The 22,163-nt window shown below is 40.6% G+C and overlaps 2 protein-coding genes across 5 annotated transcripts in view; one reads left to right on the top strand and one right to left on the bottom strand.

The window, feature by feature from the left end:
• dda1 (DET1 and DDB1 associated 1) overlaps positions 1-46 on the top strand; it is a 19,026-nt gene extending 18,980 nt beyond the window's left edge. The window contains exon 6 of the mRNA XM_035653599.1: positions 1-46. The gene's annotated coding sequence lies outside the window, so the exon portion shown is untranslated.
• The window catches only part of ano8b (anoctamin 8b), a 37,759-nt gene that overhangs the window by 15,548 nt on the left and 48 nt on the right, over positions 1-22,163 (bottom strand). Inside the window, exons 1-3 of one of the 4 annotated variants that reach the window (XM_035653043.1) lie at positions 22,043-22,163; positions 3,002-3,112; positions 1,885-2,017 (exon numbers count right to left, since the gene is read on the bottom strand). The exon at positions 22,043-22,163 is cut by the window's right edge and continues 48 nt beyond it. In XM_035653043.1, the coding sequence (XP_035508936.1) occupies positions 1,885-2,017; positions 3,002-3,112; positions 22,043-22,163 (365 nt within the window). Of the gene's footprint in view, positions 1-1,884; positions 2,018-3,001; positions 3,113-5,698; positions 5,832-20,692; positions 20,940-22,042 lie in introns of those variants that run through there. The other 3 variants (XM_035653046.1, XM_035653047.1, XM_035653044.1) reach the window with 3 other exon arrangements.

Here is a 22,163-nt window from a genome sequence, read left to right as displayed (position 1 = left end):
GTGTGTGTGTGTGTGTGTGTGTGTGTGTGGGTGGGGGTGGGTGGTGGGGGGGCAGGGGGGGAGTGTGCTTCGTGTCATACAGCAATCACTTTCCTTGAGCATTTTCATCTAAAACCCACTGGCACACTTTCAGAAAGCACTCTCTACATCCTCCTTTCACGTTACGCTCCCTTAATCCCCCCGTTTCTTTTCTCTTTGTTTTTCAGCTTCCCTCCTTCTATTTCTCTCTCGTTCTCTCTGTGCATCTGTCTCTATCGGTCTCTCTTTCTTCATTCCTTCCCATCCATCTGTCTATTCCTATTCTGTTCGTGGGTAAAAGGTTTGGTAGAGACTCTCAGGTTTTTTTTCAAGAGGCCCGCCGTTGAATGCGCAGTCAGCAGAGAGAGCTCAACATTTGTCAAGAGGTGAAATGCAGTATGGAACAGCAAGTGCCACCCTGATCCATTGGATTGTATTTCTCAGTATTTATACTCCAATGTCAATGCTAAGATTAAAATGACCTCGGGCTCATCCCCAATTCTCCTGGGGATTTTTTTTCACAACAAGAGAATATGTCTGAGCAGTGAAACCAGAGCATATAAAATCCAAGCTGTTTAGCCTGACTCTAACCTTCTGCAAAACTTTAAATAACCTGCAGCAGAGCAGTGGAGCTAATACACCAGGCATCGTGGCAGCTTCACTAATGACTCACTGTGCATAAGTTAAACTGTTGTTCCTACTATAGCTGCAGCTTAATATAACACCATAATAAACGTAGAACAGCAGAATAGAAAAACTAGGATATTTTCGCCTTTAACATCCCAACACCAGTAGTAGCATTTAAAAATATTTAAACCTCATACTAGACGAAGCAGTGATACATATTGTATTATTCATTTGCCAGCTTGTTCGTTTTCTTTTTCTTTCAAGCAAAGTTACTGCTGTAGCTTCTTGCCTGTATTCTGTCCAGTGTGACTGATTTGCACAGCTACAGTTTAAACAGTATAAACAGCACTGTACCTGTAACAGGTAATGACAGCAAAGCAGTAATCACACAGTGGGTTGTTTTCAGATTTGATGTTCAACAAGGTTGGAATATTGGTCAGCATCAAAAATAATTATTTTTATAAATCAATAAATAGTTATGTACTTTCTTGCCAAGAGTTAGATGAGAGGATTGATATACCACTATCATATCTGTACACTAAATATGAAGATACAACCAGGAGAATTTAGCTTAGCATACAGCATAGCATAAACTGGAAGCTTTTTCCCTCTTTTTCCAGTCTTTATGCTGAGCTAAACTAAGTTAGCAATCTACTAGCTATATATTTACTCATCTAACTCTCTGCAAGAAAGAGATCAAGCATACTTACCAATGTCAAACTGTTTCTTTAAGGATATTAAATCACTGGGAACAACTAATATATCCATTATATAACTTTTCTTTCTATTTATTCTAAGTGAAATTCAATAAAAACAGCAAGGACCTGCTAATTCCCCTTGGCTGACAAATAGAGGTGAAACGATTCATCAATTAATTGATTGACAGAAAATTCACTGGCAACAAATTTAATCAATTAATAATTGTTTGAAGTCACTTATCAAGTTAAAATGACAAACATTTAGATGTTCTAGCTTCCCCAATGTGAGGATTTGTTGCTTTTCTCTGTCAATGTTGATTGAACATCTTTGGTATTTGGACTGTTGCTCAGACATAAGACAGATGCCACCTTGTATTCTGGGAAACATTTTCACTATTTTCTGACATTTTATAGACAACCCATTAGTAAAATAATAAAGAAACCTGACAGATTAATCAGCTGTCAAGATTAGCCATTGACTAAATACACCCTTGCAAAGATATGTTGCTGACAAAAGACAACCTTCGAAGCGAGTCCTTACTTTTCATACGTAGCGGTGACGAAGAATGCGTAGACTTGTGTGTGCTTATGATGTCGGATTTGAATGATGAGCTCTGGGATTCCCAGCCGGATGTGGTTCAGTAGCCATAGCAACGTGTGGTCATCTGTAGTGTCTGTGGCAGGAAATGAAGAATAAAAATACATTTTCAGCTATACCCACACATCACTGTACAGGGGAGCTTACAGAGTACTCCCACAGTCTTGTACTATTTATTCATGAGCAGCAGCTGGAAGTTAAATGTCGTTCTAACAAACACTTGAGAATGACTCTTCTTCTCTGCTTAAGCTGGTTCAGGCTATGGCTAAAACAGTTTAGTGAGGTAGTATCATAAACTAATGGTCCTCATCATTATTATCAACAGTATATAACTATTGATTCCTACTGTTGCAGATAATGGTTTCCATTATCTGCTGCTCAGTGGTAGGTTGGGATTTCTGTGCTCTTTAAGAGATACATAATCTTCTAAAATGAATTCAAATGGGAGAAAGTAAGAGATATAAAAGAGGATTGCTTTCTTCTTTGCCTGGAGAATGAGTAGGCACATTTACAGCTTTATATTTCTAACACAAGTTCAGAATGAAGAAATTGTACTTAGTGAGAGCTAATATTTAGCGTGTCCGCTCTTCTTGAAAGGCCTGTTGGAGGCTTAAAATATGCTGTTATGGTTAAGTAGAGCTAAAACAATTAGATGATAAGACAGAATTATTTGGTGACTATTTTCTGTAACTGATTAATAGTGATAAAGTCCCTTTTCAAGCAGAAAAAGCTTCTCATCTGGGAGGATTTTCTGCTTTTCTTTGTCTCATATGATCGTATACTGAATATCTTTAGGTTTGAACTGTTAGTTGAACACAACAAAACAATTAAGCCCATATTAATTTGAGCTATAGAAAAATGTGTTTGGCTTTTTTTTGTATAAACACATGATTAACACATTATCAGAATCTGTTAGATACACCTAGGTTTAGGTGAGGGTCAGGGCTGACCTTACGCATGTTGTTGTGATGATTAAGATTAAGGTTAAGGGTGAATTATGTCTATGTTCTATATTATGTATAGAAATAAAAACAAGGGAGTGTGTGTTTGAGTGTCTGACCTGCAAATGTCATGAGGACATCACAGTTCTCTGTGGGCACGGTTTTCATCCAAGACTTATGAGACATGATGTGTCTCCCAGCCTGTAGCAGCCGCTTTCCAAACAACTTATCTGAGAGGGAGAGAGACAGAGAGAGAGGCAGAAACAGGGGGAGAGAGACAGGCATGGGGAGAGATGGAGAGAGTCACCTTTTCAAAGTGAAACAGTGTAAGGAGCAATGACATTTCAACATTTTCAGCAAACCTCCCTCCAAAACTCTTACCCCTGCTGCCCCGTTACACACACAGACACACACAAAACCGTCCTTCTCGACGGGACAGATTTAAATGTCACGCCGCTTTGCCTCACAACACAAGATTGACAGAACTAATCCTGCCCTGCCAAGACCAGAGGCCACACATTGTCCACACTTTCCGAACTGTCACATACACACAAACACTCAACTCAATCAACTCAACACATGTAAGTGCAGCGATTTCTCACTGTTGGTATGTGTGCACACAAAAAAGCCTTAAATAACAAAGGAACGCTCTTTAAAGTTCACAGCACGATAGGTAAACATTTCGTCTATGAGTATACAGCCAGTACAGTAAATTCTACTCTTGTGTAGAATTACCTTGTCTCTATTCCTGAAGCCAACAGCACACCAAAAATAGCTCCACTGTAGCCACACAGTAATGTCACATTATAACACGGCCGCCCTTATTGCAGCAGTCTGAAGGAAAATAATACACAGCATATATTTCTTCTAGGGTGGATACTGTTACGTCATGGAAACATTTTTAAAAAAACTGCCATTTTTGTGACAGGGTTCAAATCAACTTTATCGCTGCTCTGACATCTCATTCATCATGTCACCGATCCTCTAGAGTCTCTATTTCCACTTATATGTACTTCAGAAAGGCAGCAGTGCCAATAGTTTAAACAGAACTAAGTGATTCTGTAACCATTGTAACCTCAGACCCTGCTCAGCTGTCAAAGTCTGTGAAAACCATTTCCCGAGTCCTGAATAATAATGACAGCAGCCTGGAGAGAATGCCCATCCCACAACAGTCTTGTGATCACTGAGCCATGGAGCGCCAGACGAGCCGGAAAGTGGGGCACTTTCTAGAGCTCACACATGGGCGCGTTTAGCATCACACGATTAATCCATACTACTTGTTTGTTTTTATGTATTTAAAAGCAGTAGAAAATGTGATGAGACCAAAATATGAAAGCTACATATCATCTTACACCTGAAGTACACGTACATCCTGGTTTATGTATTGCTCACATGGTTACAAAAGTGAATGTGCACTCACAAAGGTCAAGGCCATGGCAGGCTGTAAATTTAACCATGATATCACCACTACGAGCTTGGCGCTGTAAATCACGCTGTATCTCTGCGCGTTCTGTGGATCCAATAAACACCTGTCACATAAAACCATCATTGTGCTGCTGCTCAGTGTTTCCCCCTACTCCCTGGAACAGTGGTGACAGAGAGGGACACACAGGGGGGTTCCCAGAAACAAGCCTGATAGCGTTTCCAGAGAATATATTGGTTCTAAACATTTACAGTATGTATGCACATATGCACTGCACCAACATGAAAATAAAGCTGCTGCACAAATAAGTCACCGTGCAATTTTCAACAGGTGCAAGTCATTTATTTTCTTAAAGATTAGGTCTGCTGGCACAGTCTGTGTTTTCAAAGCTGCACTAATCATTTTTACATAAGCAATGAAATAAATTAAGTGTAATTTAAAGGGGTCACTAGTGTATCCAACACAGAATTATCACCCAGCTCTGCAGTACTCTTCAGCCCTGTGGAAGCCTTTTAGTCTATTTTGGACCAATGTTTTGGTTTTCTGCCTCTCAACCTCATTTCCAGCCACAGTGGGCAGATGTTTTTAGCTAAAAAGCTGTAATAAACCCACTGTACACAACTTATGCACGACCCACTGCACCAAACAGCAGAGATGCAACTTGGTGGTGAAAATAGTGGAGCCTTTAGCAGCTTAAGAGCTCTTTTCCTCAGGAGTCTGTGGAGACCAAAACAGAGCTACTGCATAAGGAGAGTGACTCCAAATGAATGCTAATGTTGCTCTGTCTGGCAGCGAGATGTGAAAATAGGCAACTGTTTCCTTGTTGTGTTTACAGCTTGTTCCACTGCCCAAAGAAGTCAGTTAATGCAGCTTTAAATCTTACACCCATTTGTTTGTCAGATGTCGCATTCCTCCCGACTTAATGACAATATTTTAGCATCTTCTTTGATTTTTATTTATTAGCCTTATATTACAGCTTTGGTATAATTCTGCTGTTTTATTATATAACTTATAGCCTAATCTGTATCTGTTTTATACTCACATAAAACAGATACAGAAAAAAAAGGCAGTTTTCATATCATTATCCTGTTGCTCCTTTTGTTCCCTATGTCCTCTCTCGAAAGCACCATGGGTCTCACCTAAAAAGTTGTATATAGATAATATAGAGCAAAAGAAATTAGAGCAATTAGACACACAGAGAAGATGCCAACAAAATAAAAAGCTTCACTCAGTAAATCTAAGGACCCGTCTCCCTTTTCTCATTCAACATCTTGCTGAAGATATTTTCTGTCAAGATAAATCCAAACATGTTGGAGATAGAAACTTGTGCCTGCAAACAGAACTTGACTCAGAGGTAGCATTACTATTTAAAGGATCCCTCTTCAGTACTTACAAAGAGGTTGTGACAACTTAATCTGGTTCCACACTTCTCTTCCCCTCTGAAGAACATTTTCATACATCGCAACAGGCTGAACAAGAAACAGAGCGAGGTATTTTTGACTTTTAATCTTGAGTGGTACTCCTAGATACTGAAAACTGACTGGTCGCTCCACTGTGCTTTAGATGAAATGCTGCAGGCAGCGCTGCGACATGACAGCAATTCTAATGAGTCCTGTATTCATCGCTGAGGGCAACACACACAGCACACACACACACACTCCTGGAACAGCCAGCAGATTGGTTTCATCATTTCCACAATACTTCAATTTATAAGCCCCAGTACTGAGCACGTTTTCAGATGTTTTGCATGCATTGGAGTATTTGTTACTAGGTTGAACACAAACATTTATTCATACATTGCCCTTCAAGGCTTCTCTGCACGGACAAGCCAGTCTGACAGGTTTCTGTCTGCATGTGCATGTGTGTTTTTGCACTACACAAACAAATCACCTCTCAGGCTCCAATGGGAAAGGTTGTTATCACTTTTAGTGAAGTAGTTTCTTCCAGCAGCACACCTGCGACCACAGCCAGCTGAGCAGAGTATTAGGCTGCTTAACAGCAAGATAGTCAGGGTTCTTTTAGGGTTGCTAAGAACTAAAATATTCAATGACAATCAATAACACCGTCAAATTTAAGATATGGAAGAAGGGACAGGTGGTTTTACTGTTACTTTAATACAAATTTATATTAGTAAAATGTTTTTATTATATATTATATATTAGTTAATGTTTTTCGTCATTTGGGGGCAGCAGAAAGACTGTAAACACAACACTGAAACATGATCACATTTTAAGTTGATACGGTAATCAGTTGTTTATATACACATCCAGCAGATACTAAGCAGAATTAGCATTTATTTCAGATTGTATATCTGGCCACCTGGTGAATGGAAGTCCAATAATCACCCTCCTTTTAGCTCAGTGTTTGATCTCCACTAACTCCTGTGGAAAATATCTGGTTGTTTAGCTGCTAAATGTTACACTATGTCCACCAGCTAGTTGCTAACTGTGTCTGTCTGCAGTTCCTGCTTCAGGAAAACAGCTGCCTACTGCAGCTGAAAACGATGCTGATGGGACTGAAGTAAAGAGTAAAACTCACTACAAGTGATCCCTTTCATATATGTAGTAATGAGATCCATTGTCAAAATAAAAACATTGATTATTGCCACTTTCTTTCCACACATAAGCTGCATGCAGTTCATTGAATACACAAAATATTACTCACCTCACCTTCTTGATTCTGAGTCGTTACTGAGACAATTATTTACAATCCTTTTTTAACTAATTTGCTTCTCATTATCTCCATCTCCCTCTTTGTGATTGATTTAACGAGGGCAATTAATTTGCATTGATGACTTTTACCTCATCAGTGTGCTTCATGAATAAAGTGAGTGCCACAGATACATGCAGTATATGATGGATTTTACACTGAAAAACATACTTAATTGTGTTTAAATGGTTGGAGTTAAAGTTTAGTAAGTAGTTTAAAATGCTTAAAAATTGGAACCAGTTTTCAAAATATTTTAACTACAGCCCAGTCGGGTAATGTCTGCATTTAATGTACGAACAGTTACATCAAAAAGTGATCCCAAATGTTGTTTATGTTGGCAAAATTAGTGAATTTGTGAGTCTGAAAGCCCCCTTTGGCCCTGTAACAGAAACCAGGTCGCTGTTGAGCAGGTTGGTCCCGGACTAGTAGTGATACAGATAAAATCCTGTATTACTCACGGCCTTCACAGTTAGACGACTCTTAGAGGGCTACCGCTTATCAGACAGCAACCAGGCAGGCGTAACAAGCAGGGTGTCTCTCTGTGATCTGAGTTTCTCTCTGAAGCATTTCTGTGGGGTGTTCATGTGTATGTGAGTGTATGAGTGTGTTTGTCTGTGTGTTTGTGTGTGTGTTTGTGTCCACACAGGCTTTGTCTATGCGTATGAGCCTTGAGATATAAAGTGCCAGATTAATAGGGTGTAAGTCAGTTATGAAACTCAGGCAAAGCACTAAAATGAAGGTCACAGACACTTTAGGAAATTCTTGATGATGCATTCACTGTCTTCGTTTGATAACTCTCTGGTCTTTATGCTTGGCTGGACCAGCTTTGGGTCAACTTGGAAGATTTTACACCGCCAATTGGGGTTATTTAACGTTTCGATTGAGTCGAAAAAGAATGTATATTATAGCTAGGAATATTAATCAGGTCACTGTCTAAATACTGCGAGTTTCTAGTTAAGGAGAGTAGATAGTCTGACACCCAGAACCATTTTTCCACAGCCATTGTAGTTTCTCCTACATGTTTCGAATGGGAGGGTGAGACGAGGACGTTGCAATCTGCTAGACTGCAGACTGCAGAGCTAGACTAGATGCCACTAAATTCTACACATTCTTTCATAAAGGGACAAAGTAGATGATGCATTTACTTTGCTTTTACTCTCTTATACAATAGCTAACCACTTCATTCAGCAATAGTTTGGGGAGGGACAGCAGAAATACTGTGACTAAATAAACCACTTCGTACTGCAAACCTACAGGATCCAACACATAATGCCGGGCATTTGCAGACCATACTATCTACTGTATAACAGTATAAAATAGACTATTATCTAATTTCATGTTCACAAGTTCACATCCAATTTCTGAAGATAAGGTATGGAGAAAGTCGTGGTAACAGGAGTAGCCTATGCAGTATGAGAACAGAATGAAAATGTGTCATTGATAAGACAAGTGGTAATCTGCAAGATTGTTTTTCTGGCAACCCCTTTGGTGATTAGCAGTAATTGCTTTAGTGTTTTGCATAGGGGCCACTCATTAACATTCCTTGCAGCTTCACACTGTACATTTAATCTGCCTTATTCCAAACAAGAAGCTGCTGTTGTTGCTTCAGTGCGATGATAAACACATCACTTTTAACAGAATAGAGGATTTTTTTTCCAGGGAGGACTTTGAATAACACATGATATTAACAGTGATAGGGCAATGATACTAAGATGTTAGAATCGAATCGAACATCTTAATCAATTAATCAAATCAAATCAAATGTATCTATTAAAAAATGGGAGAACCCTATTATCATACTGTCTGGATTTAGACTGGGCATTAAGTTCCCTTTTTTGTTTAACCAAGTATCCGATCATGAGACAGCAACATGTTTGCTCAGTCACCACCAACGGTCTATAATTACAGGCGCAAACAGGTGATCACAGTACATGATGAAATCCTTTCTTAGTCACTGTAAACACATTAAAGTAAAACCAAAAATTATTCCCACTTGAGAACACAAAAGCAGCATGTGGGTAGAAGAGCAACTGTGGATTTGATTTTTGCTGGCCAGTGACTGCCCAACAATCTGCTAACACCTACTTTGAACCACACACCTTCTGAATTCAAGTTTCTATATTGTATCATTTTATTGGGTCAAGAAATCCCTATAGTAATCAAAGCCTTCAGTATATACATGAAGACATTAAAATGTTTATAGTCTATGTACTCCCTATAAAAGGCCACTATAAACCTATATAAAAGCCAAGTCATGCTCAAATTAATACACTTAAAAAATTACTATGATATACCGTGAAACCACCTGAATCTTAAAAAGTACTGTGATACAACTATTTGGTCATACCGCTCAGCACTAGTTCACATCAGGTAAAAATAAACAAAATACTGAAGTACTTTTCCTTTGCTGTGTGTCATGGACCAGCTGTTAACCGTGGTCCCTTAATGCCTACACACAGTTGGCATTATTCAGGAGACAAAATTTTCCCCTTTCTGTCTTTCAGAGGCCTGCAGTGCAGATTTACCGCACTGATATGATGCTGAGGATTTGTACTTTCAAACGCACCTCTCTAAAAAGATGCCTTTGCTAAATATGCCTGGCAAAAGTCTGTATTTCCGAGGAGGGTGGGGACAAGAGCAGCGAGTAATTTTGAAGTTCAACTCTTATTTAGCTAGTTTAATAGAGAGGCAGCGAGACAGACACTTAACACTCACACGTAAGTAATAAAGGCAGACTGACAGGACTCCCAACAGGCACAGAGAGAGGATAGCTAACGATAAGACAGGCAAAAAACATTTCCATTGTCACATCCACTGAGTGTGTGAATGAAACAGATGATCCTATTAGAACGATTATATCAGTAAGTGGGACAGAAAACCTTCCTTAATTAGAATCATCTCCTTCCCTGACTCTGTATGACGTCGCCATCCTGTACAGACAAGTACACACCCATCCACACTGGACCATAAGCAAACACCACCAACAGAGTGCCCTTTCAAAACTGTTCCCAACGCCCCAAACACACACACAACACACAGACATGCAGATACAGACGCACAGTAAAACACACACAGACATGCAGAGAGAGACATCACTGCATATGCACGCAGAGGAGCGTGGACGACATACATACTGAGTCATCAAATCATGCAGCTGAAATGTCTGAAATAAATACCAAATCAGACCGTTCCACCTGTGAAGATTATGTGAATCAAGCTGTGGATTCTGCAACTGCAGCCTACATTGCTTGAGGTGGAAAAAAGGCAATCCATAACCCACCTCTCCTCTTATCTGTCCCTTTCTCTTTCTTCCACTTCTCCCTCCCTCCGGCTTTCTCCAACTTCCCAAACACTGACTCGCTTTTTTGCTTGTCGCAACGGCCACCTCATTGCACCCTCCCGCTGCAAAAGGTACACAGACTGCATATATTTTGGCACCAACTCAACAAACACTCCCAATTCCACATTGCATCTTTCCTCTACACCGACAGCTGCACACACAGATGTGCTTTAGATGATATGAAAGCAGCAGAGCAGAGCACTCCTCCTATCTCTTTTCTCTTTCTTTCACCTCCAGTCTGCTCCTCTCTTCCAGCCCACGAACCTCTCAGTCTCTCTCTTTCTCCTCTCTATATCTTTTTGTCGCTACCATCCCTGCCTTTTTCTCTTATCCAAATCCTCTCTCTCAGCCCCCCCTGGGCAGAATCTCTCAATCCCTCCTTCTCTCCATGCTTTCTTTTTATCTCTTTCTCTCTCCCAGCACTCCTGCCTTCCCTCTCACTCAGGCTGTCTCAAGAGGTATTTGTCATCATCGCGTACATGGAGCTCTTGGATGATGCTTTCAAACTAGGTGGACTGAAAGAGGAGGGAGAACGCTTGATAGTGATACAAATAAACCTGAGATGCTTCAGTGGCCAATTTCTGCCATTAGCACTAGCATTACCAAAAACATTTCTCATCAGTCTGTAAATTGTAAAACATTGAATGGACTGAAGGCACATGAAGGAGATCATGCTGTAAGTTTCTTTGCAAAGACAAGAAAGTGACAGTTCGTTAGGTTCCGTATCAGCTGTGTTATGCATTTTTAAAAAGCATGTAATCAAAACGTTTCCTGTAGAAATTAAAGCTGTATTGCCTTCAGCCAGCAATCAGGTCTGCTGCTAATTAACAAGCTTCTTTCTCCAGCCATTAATAAATACTGCTGACATAGTCATAGCATCACATTTAAACCAATTATAACAGATACAGCAGAGTCAGTGGAGTATCCAAAAGGAAACTAACTGCATTTTAAATTTACAACGGTAAAAGAAAGAGGAACTAACAATCAAAATGGCGCCTCTGTGAGGTTTTACTTAAGGATAATTGTTCTTTGAGCTAAATGCTAACATGTTCAATGCAATGTTAAAATGGTGATGTTCAGCAGGAATCGTCACCAAAGTCAGTAGGCATCTTCCTCTGGGGAGCATGAATGGCTGAGATTATTTCAGTCTGGACCAAAGTGGTGCACTATGGGACCGTACATTGCCATACCTAGAGCCACGCTGCTTGATTGGCTAAAAACATCAGCAGAGAGTTCTTGTTCTTAGATAATAGGAACCTGTGTATGGTGTAGTTGGGATTAAGGCTGTCTTTCCTCAGGAGGGAGATAGGAGACTTGTCTGTTCCACCTTTGTGACAAATGGTGGATGTCAGAACTCTGGTTTCCTCATTAACAGGCGCAGGTAGTATAATAGGGACACGTCCTTGGCTTCAAAATAACAATGATTACATGTGACACTGGAGCCGCCCGTGGCTGCAGGCCAAGAGGAGGACGAGGCAAGACCATGTAGGAAGAAAAGAGCCACAGTGCTCACACAGCAGAATAGTTGAAGTATCACTTTTCCCCCATCCCATCATCATTCTCTCCTTTGTTTGTCTCTGCTCCTCAACTTAGTCTCACTAAATCTGCCTCCTTCATTTCCCACTCTATCTCTCTCTCTCTCCTTCTGCCAAGTAGGCTAATCAGTGTTTCATTCTGGGTTAGCTGGTTAATTTGGGTGAGCTACCTCTGTGAAGAAGCAAAGAAGCAGGGATTGAGCTGTCATATTTGTTATAAAGCTGGGGTTAAATGAGGAAAATGATGCAGTCTATTCAGTCAGGTAACAGTCATGAACCAACGCCAGTGTTGAATCCCTTTCATGCCCAGTCGGTGTAGACTACTCCTTCAGACAGCCACAGACTGGTTATCTAACTGGCTGAATTGAGCATTGTCAAGGGGGAGATTACGAATTATGAATAAGCGAGTGGTGATGATGAATATAGTGGAGTGAATAGCAGCCTTTGTGGAGCAAACAGACTTCGTTGTTGAGTGGTGGGCAACTGCCAAAGAGGAGGAAGGGTTTTCTGATCAACACACAGAACAAAGGGACATGGATGGCACACAGCAACAATGCAAAGTGGTCACTTCTGTGTTGTATAGAGTAGTTTAAATGGCAGCAGCATCGCATTTTTTTAAGATTTTAGCTTGAATATTCTGATATAATATAACCCGGCCCAATAACCTTTAAAAATGTACAGTTTAGATGGTTCAGTTTAGCTTAGCATAAAGACTGGAAACACAGGTGGAACAGCTAGTTTGCCTCTTTTTTTGTGTTTATTTTGGTACAAAATAAACAAACTAGATGTAACATGTTAATTAGTGCATATTGATAGGCTGATTTTGTTACCCTCAGACAGAGCCATGCTAGCTGTTACACCTGTTTCCAGTCTTTATGCTAAGCTAAGCTAACCAGCTGCTTGCTGTATTCTGAACACAGATAGGAGAGTGGCATTGATCATCTCATTTAACTCTTGGCAAGAAAGCAAATTCACAATATTATATTTCCCATAACTATTTCTTTAAGTTGAAAGTTTTACCTAAGGTCAAGGAGGGGCCTGCTGCACTACAATGCAAATTTAATCACTTTGACACAAAAGCTTTTCTTCTTCAGAGCACACAGAGGGTCATATAGAGGACCAAACAACTCAGGCGTTCAGAAAAAAAAAACTCATACATTTTTAAGGAGCTTTAACAGAGGGCATTAGTGTCTAATGTGGACCTGTAACTGTACATCTGACTGATTGAACCAGAGTCAAACCTAGCAACCTTTTGTCTACGAAAGTTGTTGTCTCATATATTTAGTGGAGGTTAATTGAATTATGGGAAGAAATATAGAAATGAGATTGCTTTCATCAAAACTGAGGGGGTTCGGTTTGTGCCAGTGTCTCAGAAGGTCCTTCACAATCATAATAATTATAATCATTAGACAATCAGGCACTCTAGTGTAGGGGGACATTCCAGTAAACATCAGCGAAACCGGAGATTCCTATTCACATAAGAAATTATGCTGGGCATTAGGGCAATAGAAGAGGATAATAACTGAGCGCCGGGCATTATCGCAATAGAAGAGGATAATAAATTAATGAATTTAAGATATTGTAGCAGTCAATCAGTCTGATGGCTGTGGACTACCCTATCTGTATGATGTTAAGAAATTCTATTCCTGTACAGGAATGATGGGAAAGGAAGCTCCAAGTCAGATCAATACCCAGTGCAACTAGTGATTATTGTACATTACTACACCATCCCTCCCATTTCCTTTCCTGCTCAATGACAAGCAGAGGAAGACATCTTTAATGACTTTAGTCTGCTTTGATTTCTCATGCCTTTCAAACAACAGCTTGAAGAAGGAATGTTAGGAAGGTCAGTAACACTATTATACATGTTCCAAAAAGTAAATAAAGCTAGAGTAGTACTGTAGACGCAGCATAAGAAGTGGAGCACAACTGTTTTATTCAAATATAAAATAAATAGTAAATCTGAAACAGAACTGAGCAAATTCAACCCAACTGGATCAACTGATTTTTAGTTGCTAAAGCCTCCTTAGTTTAAAAAAGAGGCAAATTAATTACTCTTCTCTTTGTGAATGGAGACGGTCCAACTCAAAGAGCTTCACACAAACAACAGGCTGTTGACTCAGGAGCAAAGTAAAAAAAACTGGAGCTATTTCACTCGCTAATGCAAATACGGATGTTACAGTGGCAATGCGGTTTATTTTCCTTGACAGTCAATTTCTTCAGGCAACACTGCACAACCGCAGCTTTCCCATAGCACTTTGTTAAGGGAAATGACAGAAGTAAAAGCTGCAGCAAGCATAACACAGAGCCCCAGAATCATGATTCTCTGACCATATGACAAAAAGATGTGTAGCCGACAAAACAGGCATATATGTTCTTTTATATGTGATGCTGCGGACTGAAGAGTAAAAAAAAAGCAAGGAGAAAAGAGAAAATAGAGGGGTAAAGGTAAAATATATGAGATGGAAGCTCAATAAAAGCCTGTACTTTACTGTTGTAGGCTTTCGCCAGTCAACATTGACAATGTGCAAATATGAGCAGAAACAGAATGTTCCCCCCTTAGCTGCACCACATTCAAATTCCTATTAAAAGAAGTGGCCAAAATCTGACTGGGCTTTTCAGAAAAGGAACAAAAGATGCCAACCAAAACTAAACAAAAAGAAGAAGGAAAACTACCTCAGTACTAATTACACACTCCAATCTCTTCACGCCTTCAGTGGACGAGTCGGTACAAACTCATGCTGAGCAGCCAGGCTTTGTTCAAACCAACAGAGCTTCATTTAAAATTCTAGAGGAGATCCCAAAGATATCACAGATGTCAGGCTGAATTATGAGAAACTGTGTATAAAATGATGCACAAGAAAGAGTATTTTCATCTTCGACTGAAGTGGTGCAAGCCATTAAAATAAATGAGTCTTGGGTTTAAATACTTAAAGTGTAAATGACAAGTGGCTTCAGTGAATAGTTGGAACAATCTGATACACAATATATATGTGATACTGTTTTTTTCCAACTAAATTCTACTTAAAGGTAAATATAAAAGAAAAGCTAGAATTTAAAAGGCTAATCTAAAGTGTAACAGACTGCTTTAACCTTTACCAACATCCCTTATGTCACTCCTCAGCTTTACGGAGATTTATAGTGAATTTCATCTCATTGTTTATCTGTTTACTGTGTATAACATAAGCAGTCGAAGTAATACAGCTCTCTAACTCCAGATCTCAGAAAAGCAGTATATATATATATATATAGTAGTATATAATACTACGTAATATATATTAGGGCCCGGTCCAGGAAAACAAGCTGGCAGGGGCTGGGCGCGGGCCCGGCCGGCGTAGTATATCAGGGGGTAGCACACACACATGGATGACATATATAGTACATTCGCAGTGATCCGGATTTCGCACGCTCTCTCTAGGGCCTCAGACGGGAATGGCTGTAGGTCTTTGGCTCAACAGCTGTTTTCTTTAAGTCTAATGGGCACCTGGCATTAGCAGAAAGGTCAACAAGGGATACAAAAAATAACCAGTAACGTTGGTGACGGATAGCTGGCTTCTGGCTTCAACAAGAAAGCAGAGCAAGAAAAAGCAGATTAAAAAGGAAGGGCCAGAAAATGGGAAAATACTTAATTTAACAGAAGATTATTGAGGTGAAATGTCAGGAGGGAAACGCTCCTGGCCAGGGCTCGCTATGCTGTCATCTACAAGCTTGTGGGCCTCTATGATAATGGGTATGGCACAGAAAAATTGTTGTTTTCAAAAACCATTATGGAGCTACGGACAAGTTGCTCTCTCTAAACACTTCAGTCCGGAAGTTGCAGACAGGAGATAAAGGGTAGAGGCGGTGAGCAGCTGATTCTCGTTCTCGTAATGCACCTGAACAAGCTCCCTTCTGCCCAACACCTATCTACGCAACAAGATAAAAAACACAGAGCCATTGCAAGAAAAAAGGTGAAACATAGGTAAAAGGATAGTAGCAGCCGACGTCTGAGTTATGAAGTACGCATCCATCAGTGCGATGCAGCATTTCTTGAATTAGCTTTGAAATAAACAGGATTAAATGTCGCTTTCTACTAAAGTTTGTGAAATGCGCCAGGGTGATGAGGAGGAAAGGGGGTCGCTCTCTAAAACACTTACCACGCAAATGTGCACACAGTGTACGCCCCACAAGAGATGAGAAAGGGATGTGACAGGATGATGAAAACAGGATCGGTAGCACTGGAGAGGTGTTTCCTCGCAATTGACTGCTCTGTGTAAACACTGACTATGAGTAATATGTTTACTAGTTAAAAAATTAGCTGGAGAGAAAGAGCTTTATCATCCCCCATGTGTTTAGAATAGTAAGATTCAATAGCCCTTTATAGATTGCTCAGGAGGCTGCAGAGTAGAGATAATGAACAGATTTGTCCAACGACCGAGCTAGAAGCAGACAGATGGTGTCGGCTGGGCTTTGCTTAGGCAACTACCCCCCCGCACCCACCCAAGATGAAGAGAAGGATAGAATGGCAAGAGGGCACTCGTCATTCCTGCTTTTTCCTTCAGGAATGCAATATCAGTTACACACTGGAGGAGGCTGGTTATTGACCCTGCTCTGATCACAGAGAATAGAGCCTAAACTCACTGATAAGTCTCTGCGATGTGTCACTGCTTCCACACGAGGCAGGAGACAGGCAACACCAGCAGCACTATCTCTGTGCATGAAATGCATTAAGCCCTGGAGTGTGCATTATTATTTTCTTCTTACAGTTAGATAATCTTTGTGGCTATAAATGGAAAAGTGTAGATTTCCAGAGAGCATGAATGGGGATTTAGAAGTTGGTTGGCTAGAAGCAAAGCAGCATTATGGGTGGTATGATTAAGCCATTAAAAACTTGAGAATCTGGGGCAAGTGAATCACCCCTGGCAAGGCAGATGGTTTATCAGGACTCAGGGAAAGTGTTTGTAACTTCCTAAAATGTACTCACATGTACTGGCTCTGGATATTCGTATCTACACACACCTTCAGGGAGCTGCCGTCCCCTGAAGGTGTGTGATACAGCAGGAACATGTATGAGATCATACAAACCAAGCCAACAGGAGTCAGGTAACAAAAAGGTACGCTGAGCTGTTGGTTTGAGGGTGCGGCCACACTCATCCATCACTAAACGGATATATACTCAACACAGCGTCCTGCTCTCGGTTTGTTTAAGAATTTATTTTACGCAAAAAACAATTCCTTGACTCTACTCTTGGAACTCATGCTGGGAACTCTGAAACATATCATCTCTAAGAATCATGGTATCTCTGCAGGTATACCTGTGGCTGAATGGCAACTGAAACAGAAACACTGAATTTTGATATTGATTAAACTAAATTTAATACGGCTCGGTCACATCATGGCCGATTCATGATCTGCCAAATAAAGTCATTATAGACTATGAGCAGATACAGCCACTATGTGTGGAAATAAACCATGAAACGAGTACCAGCCACACAAACTAAAATAAGCAACAGGAAATCTACTAAAATAATTGCAGCACTAGCTGTGGAGTTTACCACCATCTGACTAGAACCTACTTCACTGTAATGATTTTCATTTTAAAGCAAGCTACTCATAATAAATATGAAGTGTAATCACAGTAAAGAACTGGCCACTTAATTTTTAGAGTTTGCCTGATGGCCTGCTGAATTCTACCATGAAATGTCTTCCCCCATCAAGAGCTGGTTCACCAAAGCAATTGGTCACTTGTGCATTTGAGCGATCAGGTTAATAAAGCTCCAACGTTACTAGCAGCAAGGTCACCCCTTACAGAGGTGATTTTCCTCGATCGCTAATGCAGCTAATGTTCAGCTCAGCACTTACTCTAGAAGGGGAGAGGAGAAGGAGAACAGGAAATATATCTCTGTGGAGCATTCAATGAATAAGAGTGAGATAGGAAAAGAGATGCAGAAAAAGAGGCATTAAGTTCAGAGTCATTAGGCACAACACACTGCTGTCATTATATCATACTGCATTACATTCATCAGCTCCTTCATTTATGAAGCTGTGGGAGGCACAAAACCAATGGCTCAGTCTGTCTGCTGCTGTGGAAAACAGCTCTTCTTTTGGGAGGTTCATGCTTTTTCCTCTCAATACTGTCCTGCCTTACACTGCTGTATTTAAAGCAACCTGTGTGACACTGAACCTGACTAAATCTCTCTGAAGCAAAGCTGAGGTATTCTGCTTGCTTAAGAGGCAATGAGAGCGAGAGAGCAGAGCTCTGGCCAAGAGTCTATGGTTGAGTGCAGATCCCTGCTTAATAAATTTTTCTCATGTATTTTGCAGAGTGTAAAGTGCATTTATTAATGCAAAGCATGAAGGATGGAGTTAAAAAACTTTACATAGATGAAAATAGACCCTTCAGACGTCGCCACTGCCCCGGAAACAAAACTTTTCACTATCAGATCAGAACACAAGTGAAAAAAGGGTTTCGACTTTACTTGCTAAACCTGCACACTTACATATTTTATATATTCACCATATAGTGTAGAAGCTGAAAAAAACCTAAGAAATAATATCAGCTCATGATGCAGACTGTCCTCTACATGGGCGCTGGAAGTACGAGTGCTGAATGGGCTGCAGCACCCTCTAAAATCTAGCATAATAAAAAAGTTTAGTTCCAAGAAATGTTTCAGTTTAAGACTATGCAAAATAAATACAAAAACCATGAACGTCATGCATTTAGCATTTAGTATGATGCCATTATATAGACTGTTGTTCTCTGACAGACTTCCAGCATCCCTGCTGTAATAGTGTTGAATTCCTACATATTTTGAAATGGGCAATTAAGAGCTAGTGTCATAGCTGTTGTGAAGAATACCCATGCATGTGGCTACAATACATTAATTAGTGAAGTATTTTGGACACTGTCCTGATGAGAGAGACTATTCAGTCATCGCACACACAGAGCATCTCATTAAGCCAAAACCTTCAGCGGCCCACAACAAAAAACACTCACTGTGAATTAAACCTGACGATAAAATACAGAATACAAAAGTACAAAGGTCAAAGGTCATTTGGATTACAACAGAGTGAGTTTAATCCCAGGTTTTCAGGAGTGTGTGCAGAGACAAAATGTATTTTTCCAAAGTGAGAATGAATCTCACCATATATCCCAACAAATGTCCTACATCCTTTACCGCTGTGCTGGCTGATTGGGCAACCACAAATTACATGACCTGATTTCCATAACACAGAATCTTATCAACACTAGCCTCAGAGGGAAAACAAACTAATTGGTGAGACTTTTACGTTGCTTTTTCTAATGATGGGCGCTTAATTAATCCTTGAAATGCCGGCTTGTGAGTGTTGGAGCTACAAAGGAAGATGGCTGAGAGGATCAAAGTCATTCCAGTCTACTGTGGAGGGATTAGGAAAATGTGGTGGAGGCATGGAGACAATCGAGCATCCAAGCCCCGAGTGAGGAAAATCCTTCCAGGCTCCAACCAAAGTCTCAACCGGAGAAATCACCCTGACTTACTGCTGTGCTGGCTGACTGACACTGACACATGTGAGGGCGGTTATGTGATATCATGGTAATCCCACTGAAGTCCCCAAACCCAATCCTTCTCTCTCATGACCCATACAAGGAAAATATACAGGGAAAGTAGGCGCAGATCCACATGGTACTTTTGATTCTTTTGATACAAACTGTGATGTAGTTTTCTTATTATCTGGGACGCATGTGGTCTTCGGTTTCTGTTTAGACACTTTACCTTCCCTGAGGCCATAGTTTATATATTCCCTGTCAGACATAATATTCTCCAAAAAACAAAAACAAAAAAAACAGGGAGGAGGTGCTACTTGGATTTGACAGCAATTTAACACAAAGCGGGTGGTGCTCCTGATGCATGTGTAGGCAAATTCTGTCCACATAAAACCATAGTGGCTACATTGTGGGGGTTTGTACTAGTTGTATTCTGTTTCAGGAAACCCTATATGTATATATGTGTTCATCGTTGTTATCTGTGACTTTGTGTTCATCCATAAAGAGGGAGCCGGATGTGGCTGCGGAAATGATCATATATTGAAGGTTGTGCTTAGATTACTCACTTGTCTGTGATTGTTTGACCCTGCAGTCAATGTGCATTAGTCTTTGTTTGTTATCATGTACCCACTATAATAAAGGCTTTTTAACGTAGGTACTTTAACAAGGACATTCCCCAACCAAGTGGTGGGCTTAAATCTAAAAATGTATTCATGTCAAAGGAACCCAAGAAGAAACATTTATGTAGGGCTGGTTATCATGCGAAATTCAACACGACTCATACAGTACCTGAGCTTTCTGTACTGATAGCTTAGGGCTGCACAATTAATCACAATGTTATTGAAATCGCAAGAAGCTACAATTATTTGATAGAATGTGTATCAAACAGTATTATAATGAGTGATATAGTGAAATACTGTGGTGCTGCAGAGATTCCGTGGCCTAAAAATCTTGTTCTCCAGATGTAAGAAAACATATTTGTTTGTCACATCATCACAATTTTATTAGTTTTTTTCAAAGAACATTAAAATTGTGATTGCAGCAGGGCTCATTCATACTAATCGTGAATCATATCGTACAGTATTTTTACCATATCGTGCAGCCCTACTGTTAGCCAAACAAAACATTATACCCTATTGATGTCTTAACACATGCAGCCATAGAAGTCCATTTTAACTAAAATTGTCAAACTTCTTATTTCAAATCAGGAAGGCCTACACATTTTAGACCATGACCCAATTTATTAAGGGGTTAATATCAGTAAATGCTTACATGTGTGGATGTTTGCTATCAGCTTACCCTTACAGGTTTAGACTCCCAGTCCTCCTCCTTACCCTTCAGTGCTGCTCCTAGCTAATGAAGTAACTGTAAAATCTATATAATCTTCACTTTGCTGACCCTCCAACCCTCCTGTGACCCAGTCGAGAGCCCGGATGGTGCCGCCGGGTGCCACCCTCTCAACAGGATGACATCAGGCTGTTCTTCCACTCAGCAGCAACCTGCTCAGGTTACCTCGACCAAGTGTGGAAAGGAGCGTTCATCCGCTGACAGCCCACTGCTCCACTGCATCACTCTGCAGCAGTACTCGCAGGGAGCACAGAGACTGTCTCTGCACCCAGCACGCAGGAAAACAACCCTGGCTCGGCAGCTGAGGCTCTCTCTACCCAGGCTAATATTGTGGTCTGTTCCAAAAATAGCCTTGCTTGCAATTCTCGCAACGAGACGACTATGATATGGTCTATTCAAATCCACTATTAGTGTCATGGAGTGTAAACAGAAAGCATGTTTGTTATGCTTACATTGTCTTAAAAAAAAGATAAATAATATTCTAAAATTAAGTCATTATGATTCTTAGGACTGCCCTTATGGATAACGTAATTAGGTTATAAACGGACACAACACCACTGTGATAATAAATTCAGAAATTATAGGAATATTATTGTGAGAGGGGCATCCTTTATGGCTTAACCCTCATTAAAATGACAAAACATGCACCTGCCCTATCCAATAACATGGCAACTCATACTGGGGCAGGGTTATAGACAGTAGCAGTCTAGTCTAGTCAGTAGTTTAGAAATCCCAGGATGACATCATGAAGTTAATAAACATTTGGAGGAAAGATGAGCAGCCCTCACAGATAACACACAACTTACTTTAATTAGAAGACTAGGCAGACAATCATAGGGCCTAGCTAGCAAGGCTATTGAGGAGTGGCCTGCTGCAACATAAATGAGAATAAGACATTATAGCAGCAATTAACTACAAGCACCCACAGTAATACTGTGGAAATAGGCTTGTCATGACAGGAGATAAGCTCATGAACAAAAACCGCCAATAAGGTCAAAACCAGACGCTATCATGAGCTCCAGTGTGGCCATTTTCCTAAAGAGAGGATATAAAAGCAATAGGCTAATTTTAGAAAACTGCTGCCACATAAACATGCAATACCAGTCAAAAGCTATTATTCATAGGCCTGTGCTCTAATAATCAATGGGTCATTTTTTGGGACGTCCTCGTGGAGACAAAAGAACGCGTGCCGCGAGATGTGCGACGGTGCGGGTGCTCGTCTCCCAACATCACGTTCACCTGTCCCATCTCTCCTTCCCAAAACCGCATCGTCCAACGCGAAACACGCACTGCTCGACTCACCCAGTACACCGGAGGAGGCTTGCGGTGGGGCAGCGCCCGGCTCCGGCCTCTCCGCGTCTCCCTGCTGCGCTCGGTGTCGGTGCCTGGAGCTCTCGGTGCTGTCGCCGGCGGTGGTCGCACC

Source organism: Morone saxatilis, unplaced genomic scaffold (genome assembly GCF_004916995.1).
Source record: "Morone saxatilis isolate NCDOM2014 unplaced genomic scaffold, NCSU_SB_2.0 Contig12, whole genome shotgun sequence".
Lineage (NCBI taxonomy): Eukaryota > Metazoa > Chordata > Actinopteri > Moronidae > Morone > Morone saxatilis.
Note: the sequence above shows the minus strand (reverse complement) of the source record. Positions and strands in the feature narration are given on the sequence as shown.